Genomic DNA, 16,193 nt, shown 5'->3' on the forward strand with positions numbered 1-16,193 from the left:
GATACAGACGGGATGCAACGCAGCGCCGTGTGAAAATCAAGGACCCCAGACAAGGCTACCAAAAAATCAAAGCGGCAAACGGACGCTACGGAGCCTGCCACCACTGCCCCACCAGTGACCGTGGACTCTGACGATGGGACAGTGTCAACGGCCAGTTCCTCGGCGATGTTCGCGGACGGGAAAGATGAGGAAGGGTTTGTGGAGGACGAGGCAGGCGACAGCACTTACAACGCTGGTTTCCCCGACAGCCAGGATCTCTTCATCACCCTCACAGAGATCCCCCACCAACCGCTGTCCTAGGGATGGGGGTTCCACGACCACCACTCTCAAGAGGAGGAGGAGGAGGAGGGTGGTGGTGGTGGTCGGGGACTCTCTCCTCAGGGGGACTGAGTCATCTATCTGCCGCCCTGACCGGGAAAACCGAGAGGTGTGCTGCTTGCCAGGAGCTAGGATTCATGATGTGACGGAGAGACTGCCGAGACTCATCAAGCCCTCGGATCGCTACCCCTTCCTGCTTCTCCACGTGGGCACCAATGATACTGCCAAGAATGACCTTGAGCATATCACTGCAGACTACGTGGCTCTGGGAAGAAGGATAAAGGAGTTTGAGGCGCAAGTGGTGTTCTCATCTATCCTCCCTGAGGCAGGAAAAGGCCAGGGTAGAGACCGTCAAATCGTGGAAATCAACAAATGGCTATGCAGATGGTGTGGGAGAGAAGGGTTTGGATTCTTTGACCATGGGATGGTCTTCCAAGAAGAAGGATTGCTAGGCAGAGACGGGCTCCACCTCACGAAGAGAGGGAAGAGCATCTTTGCAAGCAGGCTGGCTAACCTAGTGAGGAGGGCTTTAAACTAGGTTCACCGGGGGAAGGAGACCAAAGCCCCGAGGTAAGTGGGGAAGTGGGATATCGGGAGAAAGCACAAGTAGGTGAGTGCAAGAGGGGAGGGCTCCTGCCACATACTGGGACACCGGGACGATCAGTGAGTTATCTTACATGCCTATACGCAAATGCAAGAAGCCTGGGGAACAAGCAGGGAGAACTAGAAGTCCTAGCACAGTCAAGGAATTAGGATGTAATTGGAATAACAGAGACTTGGTGCGATAACTCCCATGATTGGAGTACTGTCATGGATGGATATAAACTGTTCAGGAAGGATAGGCAGGGCAGAAAAGGTGGGGGAGTTGCGTTATATGTAAGAGAGCAGTATGACTGCTCAGAGCTCCAGTATGAAACTGCAGAAAAACCTGAGAGTCTCTGGATTAAATTTAGAAGTATGAACAACAAGGGTAATGTCGTGGTGGGAGTCTGCTACAGACCACCAGACCAGGGGGATGAGGTGGACGAGGCTTTCTTCCAGCAACCAGGTCTCCTCCATTGCTCCAGCCAAGCTACCTTAGATTTTTAACTTTATCAAACTGAGGATTACAGGCACATCACTTTAAAATTCTCTATGCCCACAATTCTTTGCCCTTTATAGCACTTACCTTTTGAGGATCTAATTGTTTTAAAATATTAATTAATCCTTACAACTTTTCTGTTAAGTAGGTCAATATTACCATGACCATTTTACAGATGGACAATACAGACAGACAGACAGACAGGTTAACCAACTTGCCTAAGGATCATCAGTTCCAGAGCTACAAAGAAAACCAGGAGTGTCCCAATCACGTACTCTAATGAGTAGTCTATCCTCCCATCTTTCACAAGTTATAATATACTAAAATCAGCAGTGAACATGAACCAAACATGGCATTTTTTCCCCCAAATAATGGATACATTAAGAATAAGGTGTTTAGTTTTTCTATAAAAAGAAACACTGATTCATTGCAGTTAAGTACCAAGTGTTCCTAATTAGGGCAGCCAAATACAACTTCTAACATTTAATCAGGTATGACTTTTCTGTCTGGCTGGTTTCAAACACTCACCAAAGTAAATGAACAATACGAGGATTTACTTTCTGAAGGTAATATGCAATCCCAAACTTAAATCCACTTTCCTTCTACATAGGTCTAATGTAACTGATTTCTATCTTTTCTCTTTGTCTCCTGTTATAGTTCTCAAGTAATTCCTTCCCTCAACAATCTCAAGAGATCCTTTCTGCCCCATACCCTGCAGTTACACACAGCAAAACCAACTTCAACATCCTGCTCCGAAATCTGGCACAAACTATAAAACAGTGATTACAACATTATGCTCAGCAATCTGTTACCCAAACCAATAATTTTATATAGAACTATTAATAAAATAAATGTATCTTACGCCTTTGTGGCTTCCAAAAACAGAGAGATTTGGCGCTTGATATATGGTTGCCTTAGTATGCTTTTCACATTGGGTCTTTCTTCAGGCTTTTTGCTAAGCATAGTTCTTATTATTTCCGCCAGTTGTGGACTGTAATCCTTTGGCATTGGTGGCAGCTGTAATTGTATTGAAAGGATACATCGTATTAGGAGAATGAATCAATTGTTAATATTCATAATAGGAAGCTGATTGTTTTGATGATGAGATCAATGTACAGCAAACAAAAGCATTTACACATTTGCTTACAGGAATTGCTGCATTATTTGAGCATTAGGGCTCTGACTCAGCTAGGTACTTAAACACATCCTTAACTTTAAGTGCAGTAGTCTCACTGCCATCAATACTTAAAGTTAGCCAAGTGCTTAAGTACCTTCTGAACAGAAGTTTGTGTAAAGTTTAATGAAAGAACTCTATACAATTTTTTTCATAATGATCAGCTAACCACAAAATACTGCCAATATACACAGAAGATTGCATATAAGAAAATTCCCTGGTAAGCTGGATTCAGAAATTTTAAAGCAAGATATTCAAAGCTGGTCAGTTGTACTTTCTAAGATTTGCAAATGAAAATTTAGTCACAAAGAATCTTCAGTTTATTTAAAACATTTTTGTTACAGCTGAAGATCAGGAATTAAATGTGTTTTTATAACATGCCAAACCAAGTAAGGAACTAACACTGAGCTCAAGTAATCCAGCTGTATATATCAAACAAGAAAATCCCCTGAGATGATTCTTTGCATAGTGTTAATAGTGGAAACTTTATACTCAAAAGTGCTGAAGTGACTTATTTACTCCAATCTACTAGCTGCACAAGGTGAATATAAGAAGATGCTAGTGATTCCTTAAAAAGAAACTACTTTCTGGATCTGCCAAACATTAGTAGGTACCCACATCTCACACCAAACATTAGAATGGACAGGATGATGCAGTGTTCCCATCACACGTGGAAAAAAAAGTTATACTAACCCCACAAATCGGAGTTGAAATTCTTACTTTTGATTGAAAACAGTTATCTCAAGTTCCAGACACAAGATTGGACTACAGGTCTGAATATACAGATTTTGCATGATTGAGTATCCACATCAGAAGGGTCTTCTTACTGCAGCATATTTCCAAAATGTTTTCACTGAACCAAAAACAACTTTAGATCAGTTTTTACCTTTCCTTCAATAATTCGATAAACTAAAGAGTTCATGTCTTTAGCGTTGAAGGCATGTTTCAGCGTGGCCATTTCATAAACACAACAGCCCAGAGCCCAAACATCAGACTGTGAAAAGAAAACCAGAAAAATCAGCATAAGCACTTCAGATGCAATACTGAAAATTTACTTTATAAGTAAATGATACGCTCCTGAACAGCCCATTAGGAACAGACTGTTATGCTGAGTTGGCAGCCACTATAGTTAAGATCACAACCAAATTCCACTATAAACTTTTGGTTATGGCCTCAGGTAACAAAACTGGTTTATACTGAGTATGGCCACATTTACGCTGAAGGGTAAAGAGAATTTTTCTGCAAAGTGTGAAGAAAGTTGGTCTGTTACTGAGTTACAGATCATTAAAAAAAATCCTAATTTCAAATACTGGCTTGTCTCTAACATTTCTGTGAGTTCCTTTAACTCCAAGGAGTTCTGAAACTAATTCTTTCTTCAGACTTCCCATATACAGTAACTCCTCACTTAACGTAGTTATGTTCCTGAAAAATGCGATTTTAAGCGAAACGATGTTAAGCAAATCCAATTTCCCCATAAAAATTAATGTAAATGAGGGGGTTAGGTTCCAGCGAAATGTTTTTCACCAGACAAAAGACTATATTAAACCAACAATTTAATACTGGTACACAGTGATGATGATTGTGAAGCTTGGTTGAGGTGGAGGAGTCAGAGGGTGGGATATTTCCCTTACTGCTAAATGATGAACTAGCAATTGGCTGAGCCCTCAAGGGTTAACTCTCTCACTCTCGAAGGCAGCAGGAATGGAGGGAGATATGGGTATTTCCCCTTTAAGTACACTGCCTTGTTAATTATATCAGCTTGCTGAGACTGCAGCTGCTGCAAGCTCCCTCCATCCTGAACCCTGGTGTGTCCCCCCTGCTCTATGGAAGATGGGGTAAGCGGGGTGCAGGAGCAGGGGGATACTCTGACATTAGCCCCCCCTTCCTTCCCTCCCCCCTACAGCAATGCAATGTAATATTTAAGGGCTGTCCCTAGCCATTTGGGTGCCCTATGCAGCCTCCCATGGGGGGGCTGTGGGGGACCCCAGGCCTCCCCCCCCCAGAGGCAGGAGCTGTGGGAGGGGCACTTTGGGGGCCCCCACAGGCCCAGAGGGGCCTTGGGGATTAGCGGGGTCCAGGAGCAGCCCACTCTGCTTCCCTTGCCCCAGTCCCAGCCATGTCGCTCAGGGGAGGAGGCTTGGGGGGAAGGGATCCCCCACTCATCAGCAGCATCGGGAAGTGGAGCAGCCTAGCCCCAGCCTGTCCTACTCCGCCAGCTCCCAGCTGTGGCATTCCACTTCCCAACCCGAGCAACATGGCTGGGTCTGGGGCAAGGGAAGCAGAGCAGGCTGGGGCCACATCTCTCCGCTTCCTGACACCGGTGAGTGTGGGGGGCGATCCTTCCCCCCACACTCACCGGCGACGGGAAGCGGAGCACTGCGGCTGAGAGCTGGAGGAGCAGAGCAGGCTAGGGCCGGGTTGCTCTGCTTCCCGCCGCTGCTGGTGAGTGCGGTGTCGCTGGGGAAGAGGCAGAATGGGGGTGGGCGGGGCAGAGCAGGCGGGAAGGGTAAGAGGGAGTTGTCCAGGGCCCCACACCTCCCAGGGATGGCCCTGCCCCTTGTAGGGGTGGCCGTCTGAGGGATAAGGCTGGTCGCTGGGGCTGCCGCATATGCAGCACACAGCTGCCTAGGGCACCATGAAATTTGGGGCAATTTGGTGCCCCAAATTTCATGGTGCCCTACACAGCTGCGTATGCCTAAGGACGGCCCTGCAATATTTCACATGTACATTTAAAAGATCGTATAAGCCATAGGCGCCGATTTCTTCTAGCGCTGGTGGGTGCCCAACCCCACTCTGCCCCCGGCCCCGCCCCTACTCCACCCCTGCCCCGCCCCCATGCCAACCCCTTCCCCAAAGTCCCTGCCCCAACTCCGCCCCCTCCCTGCCCCTATTTGACTCCTTCCCCAAATCCCTGCCCCTGCCCCATCTCTTCCCCTGAGCACAACACGTTCCACTCCTTCCCCCTCCCTCCCAGAGCTTGCTACAGCTGTTTGGCACTGGGAGGGAGGGAGGAGCGGAGACGTGGCATGCTGGGAGGAGGCGGAAGAGGCGGTGAGGCGTGGGTGCAGGGAGCTTGGCTGCCGGTGGGTACTTTTCCCTGTGGGTGCTCCAGCCCCAGAGCACCCACAGAGTTGGCGCCTATGGTATAAGCTGTGAGTATATTTGAATATTGAGCTACCTTCCCTTACATGTTCATCTCCATACTTGTAAATGCTTAATAGGTTTTTTTGGTTTGTTTTCTTATTACATACATAATAGCAATTTTAAAGATAAAGCCTTTCACAATTATCTTAGGCTTCATATGCCAGTGTCCTAACATACATTTAAACAAAGGAGGTTTTTTGTACCGGAATTCTAACTTACACTGATAAAGTCAATTGACAAAACCTGGTCCTAACAAATTAACACAAGTTGACAATTCACATACACTAAAGAAAACTAAATTCCTTTAAGATAAAATTAATCACAAAAAGCTTTCCCCTGTGGGTAATAGTAAAAAAGGCAGCAAAAGTTAATCAGCAGTCCCCCAAAAGTGCTTTTTACAGAGGCATTACTTTCATAACACACAAGATTGTAGTGCTCTATGGTTAATAGGTGAGTCAACAAAATAACTCGAATTATCTTCTAGATAATTTATAAACTTCTCAGAGCTTAAGGCTCCCTTAGGTCAACTAACACAATTAGGGCCAATATTTGCATCAATATACTTTACCTTGTAGTTGTAAGGTTTGTTGGAGAACAGTTCAGGACTCATATAATAAGGTGTGCCAATGAGAGTACTGGCCATATCATACTGATTTTCTAACACTCTAGCTATTCCCAGATCTCCCACTTTGATTATATTTGTCCTGGTCAGGAAAACATTTTGAGTTTTGAGATCTCTGTGTAGAATGTGTTTTTCATGTAAATACTGAAAAATAAAGTGTTTCAAGCAAGTTAAAACAGTTAATTCCTTCCTTTCCTCTGACCAGAGTCATAAAGGAAAAAGTACAAATGCAACAAAACTAGACTTCACTATACAAGAGATGAATTACAGATAACATGAACAGATTAGTATGATGTTAACATATGTATATATACAACTTCGTTATTTCTTTAGTTTAATGTGCCTATACAGAAGCAAAACGTGCAAAATTAAGGCTGAAGCTCAGTCCTTAACTCACTCTTCACTGTGTCTTATTGCAATTGATTTCAGACCCAATCCTGCAGTCCTAGTATGGAATTTTGTCTGAATTAAGGACTGTATGAAGTCAGTGGGAATTTTGCCTGAGTAAGAACTGCAGGATTAGGCCTATGATGAACAAGATCAGATGCTATTGTGGACATCTGCATTCCTAGCCACAACAAACAAATGTAGGAATGGCCATACTGGGTCCATCTAGCCCATTATCCAGTCTTCCAATGGTAGGCAATGCCAGATGCTTCAAAAGGGAATGACAAGAAGAGGGCAACCATCAAGTGTTCCACCTCCCGTCACTCGGCCCCAGCATCTGGCAGTCAGAGGCTTAGGGATATCCAGAGCATGGGACTGCATTCCTGACCATCTTGGCTAATAGCCATTGGTGGACCTATCCTCCACGAACTTATCTAACTCTTTTTTGAATCCAGTTATAGTTTTTGCTTTCACAACATCCCGATGACAAGTTCCACTGGCAAGTTAAAAATAGAATTTTCAGTCCAACATCCTATTTTCCTATTGTCTTTTTTAAAAAAAATCTTTATTACTGTAATTAATTTTTTGTGATTTGATTGCCTTTACATTTTTAAAATTTAACAGACTGAAGCAGCTTCTAGTAGAACTTCTGAGCTAATGGTCTGGAAATTTTCATTTAAAACGTAACTTAATTACAGGAGCAAAATAATAAGGTTTTTTGTGCAAACACTTCTTGGTTAAAATTAGTTTTTAAGATGTTATCAATAAATTTCAGCACTGAGAAAATTTGTATAATTGGAGTTGCAAACCCCTGGAAACAGAGGGTTACGAATAACAGAAACAGCCCCTTAACGAGAACAAAACTTGCTTATATTACAATTCACTGCCAGCCATCGTGTCACATTGTCTACAATACTGAAATGATGGAGGTGAAGTATACAACAGCAACTCGTTTTCTACATGGCTACCTTAGGTTGACATTGATAATCTGTAAGCAAAGTTAACACATCAAAACTAAAATTAAGGGTTTTTTTTTAAATGGAAAGCAAGCAAAAACAGACCTATTTCTTTTAAAACTAAGAAGTTATATGTTACAGTATATTAATACCTGCAATGCCATGGCAATCTGGACAAACCATTCCACCACCTGATTCTCTGGCAGAGGTTTGCCTTTCTGCTCTTTAAGTTTATGATACAGGTCCCCTCCTTCACAGAAGCCCATGACAATATACAACAGGCCATCTTCCCCCTCCCAGGACTCCCTATAGGTGACTATGTTGGGGTGTTTCAGCTGAGACAGCAACTGGGCTTCTTGTTCTGCTGCCTTCCTCTCTCGGCTGGATGCATGTTTAAGGTTTAGCTTTTTGATGACATACTGCAGAGGGGAAAAAAAAAGATTTATAATGAAAACATCCAAGCTATTATTAAAACACAGTGGCAAATTCTAAAAATCTATAAAACAATGTTTTAAAATACAGAGTTACATTTAACAGTGTCCATTATGTTGTAAGAATGGAACAAATATGTCTTCCCCTCACAAATGCACAAACCTGTAATTTAAAACTTTACATATATTATAATTTTAAATCTAAATGCCACCATTTGTATTCTCTTCAGGTAGGCATTTAACTGGTATTATCCTTGCAATTTGCCTTCTTGACCATCCCTAATGTTTATCCTAGTGCTCATCTGCAATAGTTATTAAGCCATTTGCAAATTAGAGGGGTAGTTATCACAGAGTATGGAGGAGACAAGGCCCTGCATCCCCGGCTTCCTGCGATTCACCATGACCCTCAGCCAGCCAGTAAAACAGAAAGTTTATTTAGACGACAGGAACACAGTTCAAGACAGGTCTTGCAGGTACAGACCACAAGACCCCCTCAGTCAGGTCCATCTTGGGGGGCCAGGGAAGGCCAGGTGGTCTGTCTGGCCTTCCCTTCATTTTCTCAGCCAAATCCAAACAAACTCTTCAGCCCCTCCTCTCCCTTTGTCTCTTTCCTGGGCCAGGAGGTCACCTGATCTCTTTGTTCTTCAACACTTTTAGTTGGCAACTTTGCAGGGGAGGGGCTCAGGCCATTAGTTGCCAGAAGACAGGGTGTCGGCCATTCTCTGTGCAGACAGGATCACACTGTCCCCCTAGGGTTCTGCAACAATCACACACCCCATGACACTCGAGGAACGCATAGGGGAAACTGAGGCACCCACACAGTATTCAGAGAAAACATTAAGAACATTCCCACTTCGTCACAGTAGTAAATAAGGTATTGAAAATTTTGAAGGAGTGTAAACACTGATCAGATCTTCCCTTTTGTTCTTTCCTATAATACAAGACACACTGAAGAAATTAAAAGTAGATGCAATTAAAACAAATAAAGAGGTCATAATACTTCTTTTCACATAGAATTGTGGCCTTTGCACAACACTACATGCTAAGTTGTCCAAGAGATCAGAAGTCCGAATCAGCCTGTTACATAAAATTGCCTTTAAATTTTCCTTACTTTCATAAGCAAACTATGGTACAAACTGCACTGTTTACATTAAAAAGAACTGTGATAAGGGCTCAAGGCTCCTGCTAAAGTCAATGGTTGGCATGACAATGAACTGAAAGATTCTACAAGTGAAGGGAAATGTTTGTAGTAGAAGTAACCGCAATGTATTCTGATTAGTTAATTTTTAATAGGATGAGGATGCTACCCCTTCTTGGACATTATTTATCCAGGTGTCACTAAAGAGGAGCAGTGGGGTGTATGGAATGGAAGAAGCAAGCTTTACGCACATTGCTGCCATCTCCATAGTCTCCAGGGACCAACCATGAGACCATTGGGATGTCTTTCAGGATCAGGACAGCAAAGACCAAAGAAAGGGAACCAGATGACACCACCACCTCCAGCAGCTTCAGCTAAATCCTGAACCTAACATGGAACACACAGACAGGAGATATTTATACATACAGAGAACATGAAAAGGTGGAAGTATGCATACCAACAGGTTCTGGTTTTTTCCAAGCCTGCTAAGACACCATGCACAATGCTGGTGTGACTCTGACAGCATTGTGCATGGTGTCTTAGCAGGCTTGGAAAAAACCAGAAGAAATAAAGTGGGGAAGGAAAACAACATGAGGGAGGAATCTAAGGTTCATGTCCCATGTTAGGTTCAGGATTTAGCTGAAGCTGCTGGAGGTGGTGGTGTCATCTGGTTCCCTTTCTTTGGGTCATTACACTAGGGGCTTGGCTACACTTACAAATTTGCAGCGCTGCAGCAGGGTGTGAAAACACACCCTCTGCAGCGCTGCAAATTGCGGCGCTACAAAGCGCCAGTGTAATCAAAGCCCCAGCGCTGGGAGCCGCGCTCCCAGCGCTGTCCGTTATTCCCCACAGGGAGCTGGAGTACGGACAGCGCTGGGAGAGTTTTCTCCCAGCGCTGGCGCTTTGACTACACTTAGCGCTTCAAAGCGCTGCCGCGGCCAGCGCTGCCGCGGCAGCGCTTTGAAGTTTAAGTGTAGCCATAGCCTAATTGAATCTATTTCCCTATGTTATGTTCTCCTCACACCTTCTATGGGTATCTCAATTATCACTTCAAAGTTGTTTTTTTCTCCTGCTGATGATAGCTCATCTCAATTGATTGGACTCTTCCAGTTGGTATGCATACTTCCACCTTTTCATGTTCTCTGTATGTATAAATATCTCCTGTCTGTGTGTTCCATTCTATGCATCCGAAGAAGTGAGCTGTAGCTCACGAAAGCTCATGCTAAAATAAATTTGTTAGTCTTTAAGGTGCCACAAGTACTCCTGTTCTTTTTGCGGATACAGACTAACACAGCTGCTACTCTGAAACCTTTTTGTAACAGGTTCTGAGATAAGGATAATAAAATCTCTATGCTTCAGAGCATAAATTCTCGCAAGGGCCAGGAAGGAATGCCCCCTTGCAATGCACAGCAGGATAAATGGAATCACAGAATCAGGAATTGGTCCACACTGGAGGCAGAGCTGGAGCAAGAGGAGAAAGGATGGTCTTGGGATGAAGGAACCGGACAAGAACACAAACCAACCACTCCCCTTAGCGTGCAGGGGGATGGGAAGGGGAAAACCAGACTCCCCTGCATCCTGGCACTCCTCCTCCCCCCACCATTCTCTAAAGGTCCGGGGTGGGAGGGGTTAAAATCGGGACATCGCTTCCCCAGATCGCCCCACAGGACAGGGAGAGAGACAGACTCCGCTCCCGCAGCTCCCCCACTCCTCTTCCCAGGCTCCGGGACTGAGACGGGGGTCGGACCCGCCGCAGGCCCCGGGTCTGAAGGGGGAGGTCGGAGCCCGCCCGCGGCCAGCTCCCCGGTTACCTGTCTGTTGTCCTGCCGGTGCCGCACCAGGCTCACCTCCCCGTAGCTGCCCTTGCCCACGGCCCGCAGGAAGAAGTAGGCGGCCAGGGGCATCCTCCCAACCTCCGGCGGCCCCTCAGCGCTCGGGAGCCGGAGCCGCTAGGGCTCAGCTGCCCGGGCACCTTGCGAACGTTACTGCCGCTGCCATAGAGATCCACAGGAGCCTCCCTCTCCCATAGGAAGCACCGCACGTAAACACAAGCCCGCCTTCCTCTCTATGGTACAGCTCCCGCGTCACTGCTATGGCCATCTTGGATGTGGGCAACCTCCCTCAGTCACCTAAGCAGCCATTACAGATGTGGGCGTCCTTCCCGGCGGCCATTTTGGAATTTGAAAATTAATGTCCCCAGTATTGGTGCTAGCCTCGAGTCTCGCTAGAGTGGGCCTGCTGATGTAGCTCATACCACAAGTCTCCTGCCCAAATAAGGGGCTGCTCTGATTGTCTTCTGGCCTGGAGCCAAAATTCTTCACCCCAGTGGCACAAATGAAGAGGAGAGCAGCATGTGCCTCCCTACATACCCTCTGAGGGCAGCTGAGTTACCCAGAGACAGCAGGCCCAGCATGCACCCCTCCACCGCAAGCCAAGCAGCATGCGGCCCACCTAGAAGACCGGTCTCGGCATGCACCACTGCACCTCAGGCCTACACTGATGCAGTCCATTTAGGAGACAGGTCCAACCATGCAATGCTCTGCCTCAAGCACACAGCAGTGCAGTCCACCTAGGGGACAGGTTCCAGCATGCAGTGGTCCACTTCCGGCTCACAGTAGTGCAGTCCATGTAGGGGACAGGTCCCACCTCCAGCATTCCATCTCAATCTCAGCAGGTGCAGCCTACCTAGGAGATGTATGTCAGGTACCAACTAGATCTGCCTAAGGTGGGAAATTGAAAACCTACGATTTCCACCATAGCTACTCCCCTTTCTCGAGGCCAAAGTTCTTTCATCATAAGACAAAAAACAACCCTCCAGAACCAAAACCTTGTTTCTGTTCAGTGCCCCTTTCACAGCTGCAGCACTGAAAGGCTTGAGGCTTTGGATAGATATTTAAAGTTGAGATTTTTTTTCCTCTTACAAAATACCTAAACTAAACACGATGTTATAGTAGAAAATTTACATCCTTATCATGGAAATGGTTAAGCATAAACCTGACTATTCACACACACACAGGTATGTGCTTAAGTATTTTTAGGATTAGGATCTAAAATGTTAAAAAGTTAGATTCTTAGTTACATTAGCTTTATCTCAGGTCCATATATCTCTAACCACTCATCACTTATGCTGGAGAATGCTCCTTATTCCCCTTCTTGACACATTTATTTGCCTGATTTACGTCAAATTATATTTAACTAAATAATTCCTGATCTACCAACCTGCCACTTCTGGCATTGGATAAGGCTATAGGTGTTTCCAGCTCATGAGAGAGTAAACAGCAGAAGGGCAGGAGTATGGAAGACAGTTTTCAAAGCCATGGAGGAGTATGTACTTATATTTTTTTATTAAAGCTAATGTTTGTATATATAATACAAACAGGTTAAGAAATGAGTGTCTGTACATCTGAGTATAGTTACTGCATTGGGGTTTGGCCGTGTATGTGGAAAGTGGGCAGGAAAATGTGGAAGATGGGTTGGATGCACAAATGTAAGGCTAATTATAGAACCATAATGGAGATTTGATTTTGTGACTCAGGTATAATGCAAAATGTTAATTTGGAAGAGAGAATATATTTTCACTCTTAACCGTAATTAAAATGTTATTTTGGCAGAGAGATTTTGCAAATCATTTTCTACAAACTTTGTTACAACTTCAAAAGTTCACTATTTGCTTTTTCCCCATTTGCCTAATGTTTAACCCCTGTTTTCACATTTGGTTGTTTATTAACAGACTGTAAACAGGGAATTATTTATTAGCAGGTAACCCTCAAAGTAGAATTGCTCATTTTTCCAAGATGGAAAACCATCTGTTGTTTTACATTTTATTGGCATTGATTCCTGTGCTTGAAACATCAGACTTTTTTATAACACCTTTCAGGAACATCAAGGTAAGTAACTAAAATCCACCAGGTAGCTACTGCTTCCATGATTCATGCACCACTAAATGCACTAGGACCTAGGGTGGCCAGGTGTCCCAGTTTTATCGGGACGGTCTTGATATTAGGGGCTTTGTCTTACATAGGACCCTATTGCCCCCCATCCCTGTCCCAGTTTTTCACACTTGCTATCTGGTCACCCAACTAGGACCTTTGCCATGGACTTCTAGGGACACAGGATCAGACCTCAAGCAAACTGGGCAGGCATGCACCTCCTGTGCTTCCAGTGGAATCAGGTGTCCCTGCTGTTCTGCTGGATGTAGTGGTTATGCCAGGCAGATAGGGTCCTTGCATACTTCTGAATAAACCAGATAGGTTAAGCTGAGAGAACTCGCTCTGCTGCTGAATTTAACATGAAAATGGACACTTCCCTATCTGCTGAATTTATGAGGTAATTGAGGCAGTTGATCATCTGTAGGGCTGCACAATGCTCCTGAGTCATCTATTGTAGAAAGTTCTGTATTTCTGTTTTTAAATGACTATCACTTCTCTTATTCATAATAACCTTCCTCTGTTCTTCTGTCCTTCCATCCCTCACCCAAATATAAAAGTAAATGTTTTTACAGAGGTAGAATAATAACTGTAGCACCTGATTATTGCACCTGAAAAATAAAACAAAATATTGGGGGCAAAAACCCACAAAGAATATTAGGTATCAGAGACACAAAATATCTTTCTGGTGATCATGTCCATTACCTGGGTGCCAGGACAGGATTGTACCCTTCAGTGTATTTTATGATAATATGGCAGACCTTCCACCACATCTCTACGGGTCACTTTTTTATACTTGACTAGATCTCAGTGTAAGAAAATGCTTCATGATATTCAGTCTAAATATTCTTTTTGCTCCATTTTGTGTCAATATGCCTAATAACAACAAACAATTTTTCTTCCTTCTCTGTGTTTCCATGTTTCAAAGACTTGTAGATGGTTATGGTAAGCTCCATTTGGTTGCACTGTTGTCTCAGGGGGTAGGGCAGAGAGTTAGACCACTTCATTTCCATTGACAGTTGTATATACTTTAGCAAGTCTCTTAACCATTCTGTGCCTTAGTTTCCTTGTCTATAATGTGTATCCACCTTTTCAAAGTACTTTGAGATGTATGACTGAAAACGCTCTTGAAATGATATGTATTATTATTTAGAGAGACGGTGAGGGAGGTAATATTTTTTTTACTGGACCAACTTCTGTTGGTGAGAGAGACAAGCTTTCGAACTAACACAGTGCTCTTCTTCAGGTCTGGGAAACTAACCCAGCTACAACAACACTATATAAAAGTTCCATTATTTAGTCATTATGTAACACAATTATAAGGTTGTACCTCTTTCCTGCTCTCTTCATAAATTAGATTCGCCCATGACACTTAATAATTGTTACTGTTCTCTGTATTTCCTCTGATGCTGAAACCTTTCTGAGTTTAAGATGCCCACAGCTCTATGCTATATTCCTGGTAAGGTATATGCAGAATCCTGTAAAGACAAGAGCTGATTGTCCACTGTGGTATGCCACTTTTATGATGACATAATTTCATTGAAATAATGGAAATCCCGGTGTGGCATAGAAGTTCCTTCCCACCCTATTCCTGGCCCCCTGGAGTAGGGAGTATGGCTCGAGGGACGGGGTGTGTGACAGGAGCAGCTCTGTCCTCTGGTAATCACCAACTGCCATTGGGGCCACAGGCAGAGAGGTGTGATTTAGAGCAGTTCTGGGTCTGCTCTAACTTGCTTTTGGGGACCAAACCAACCCCAGGATCAGGGTGCCATAAAACTCCCTTTGCACCTCTACTCCCTGCAGCTGTGCTAGGAACACAAAGTAAAACTGTCAATGGCAAAGCTTCTACTGGATAGACAGCCTTGGAAATTGAAGTCCTCTGCTTATTCACTGCATGGGTAGCAGTAGTACAAGCTTCCTTACACTACCTTATTTATCAACTTACCTTTGGAGGAATCTCATATAGGTGTATCGGTATTTTCAGTTTTCATGGCTTAGTAATTTCTTGGAGAAGTATAGTTCTTACAGAAACTATGATAAAGATATGTGAATGTAACACTTTTGCCAGGTGGAGTTGGCAGCAGTAAGGGCTGGGTTCAATATCTAGGAGTTTCTCTGAACAATATAAAATAGAATTGGATATCTGAGAAAACTAAACACCAACCCAAAAGGCTGTACTTCTCCACTCACAAGCATTGAGTCTGTGTTTAACAAAATAAATCTTTTAACAAAAAGGAAAAGGGAACCCAGCATTAATTTTGGAAAACACCTCAATCACGATATGAAAGCATGTAACCCTAAGGAAACACCCACCCCATAGTATGTTGGGCAGTCTCCTTTGCCTCAGTTTCCCATCTTGTGGTGTCAAACTTAATGAACAAATGTCCCTTTAATATGCCACTCCCCTTTCCCTCCACTGCATCCCACTCACACTTGGTTATCCCTGGCCAGCAAAGACCCAGAGTTCAGAGCTGAGTTCACCTCTGACCTCTGTAAGGGGCGGGGGGGAAGGAGGGGGCATTGAGCAATATCTCTGCTGCTGCCACTTGCCTCTGCAACTGGCTTGCTGCTGCTGCTGCTGTTTTCTCTGCCACCACTTGCCAGTGTAATTTGCTGTTCACCACTGCTGCTGCTGTACTATTTCTACTACCATCATTTAGCCCAGCTCTTAGTGATTTCACTGGATAGTGGGAAACCATTCTGCTGCCATCTTATTTTTCACTGCAACACTGTCCCCACACTAGTTCTAAGGCTTAGCCCCTAGACCTGCTCATCAGTGATTTCAGCTCTTGTAATCATGAACAGAAACAAGGACTCTCAACAGAATCCAGTCAGCTCTGTCTTTAAACACTAGAGAGGGGAGGGATTTTAGGCAGAGTCCATATCCTCAGGAACACATGTTCTTCCACCATCTAATTTTCACTGGGATTTAGCATCCCTACCTTCTGCTTAGCAAGTGGGGTTCAGTTTAGGGGATCAGAGCAGGCTAGGTACCGTTCTATTGCCCTTTACTCAT

At 44.3% G+C, this 16,193-nt stretch overlaps 2 protein-coding genes across 4 annotated transcripts in view; one reads left to right on the top strand and one right to left on the bottom strand.

The window, feature by feature from the left end:
* The window catches only part of NEK4 (NIMA related kinase 4), a 54,227-nt gene extending 42,899 nt beyond the window's left edge, over window positions 1-11,328 (bottom strand). For all 3 annotated transcript variants that reach the window (XM_039480720.1, XM_039480719.1, XM_039480721.1), the window contains exons 1-5: window positions 11,063-11,328; window positions 7,835-8,101; window positions 6,286-6,483; window positions 3,460-3,567; window positions 2,262-2,416 (exon numbers count right to left, since the gene is read on the bottom strand). In XM_039480720.1, the coding sequence (XP_039336654.1) occupies window positions 2,262-2,416; window positions 3,460-3,567; window positions 6,286-6,483; window positions 7,835-8,101; window positions 11,063-11,155 (821 nt within the window). In that variant the 5' untranslated portion in view covers window positions 11,156-11,328. The remainder of the gene's footprint in view (window positions 1-2,261; window positions 2,417-3,459; window positions 3,568-6,285; window positions 6,484-7,834; window positions 8,102-11,062) is intronic.
* Window positions 11,329-13,021: 1,693 nt separating this feature from the next.
* LOC120368685 (inter-alpha-trypsin inhibitor heavy chain H3-like) overlaps window positions 13,022-16,193 on the top strand; it is a 43,603-nt gene continuing 40,431 nt past the window's right edge. Inside the window, exon 1 of the mRNA XM_039481027.1 lies at window positions 13,022-13,138. Within this exon, the coding sequence (XP_039336961.1) occupies window positions 13,046-13,138 (93 nt within the window). The 5' untranslated portion in view covers window positions 13,022-13,045. The remainder of the gene's footprint in view (window positions 13,139-16,193) is intronic.

Source organism: Mauremys reevesii, linkage group 7 (genome assembly GCF_016161935.1).
Source record: "Mauremys reevesii isolate NIE-2019 linkage group 7, ASM1616193v1, whole genome shotgun sequence".
In the NCBI taxonomy this organism is placed as follows: Eukaryota; Metazoa; Chordata; order Testudines; family Geoemydidae; genus Mauremys; species Mauremys reevesii.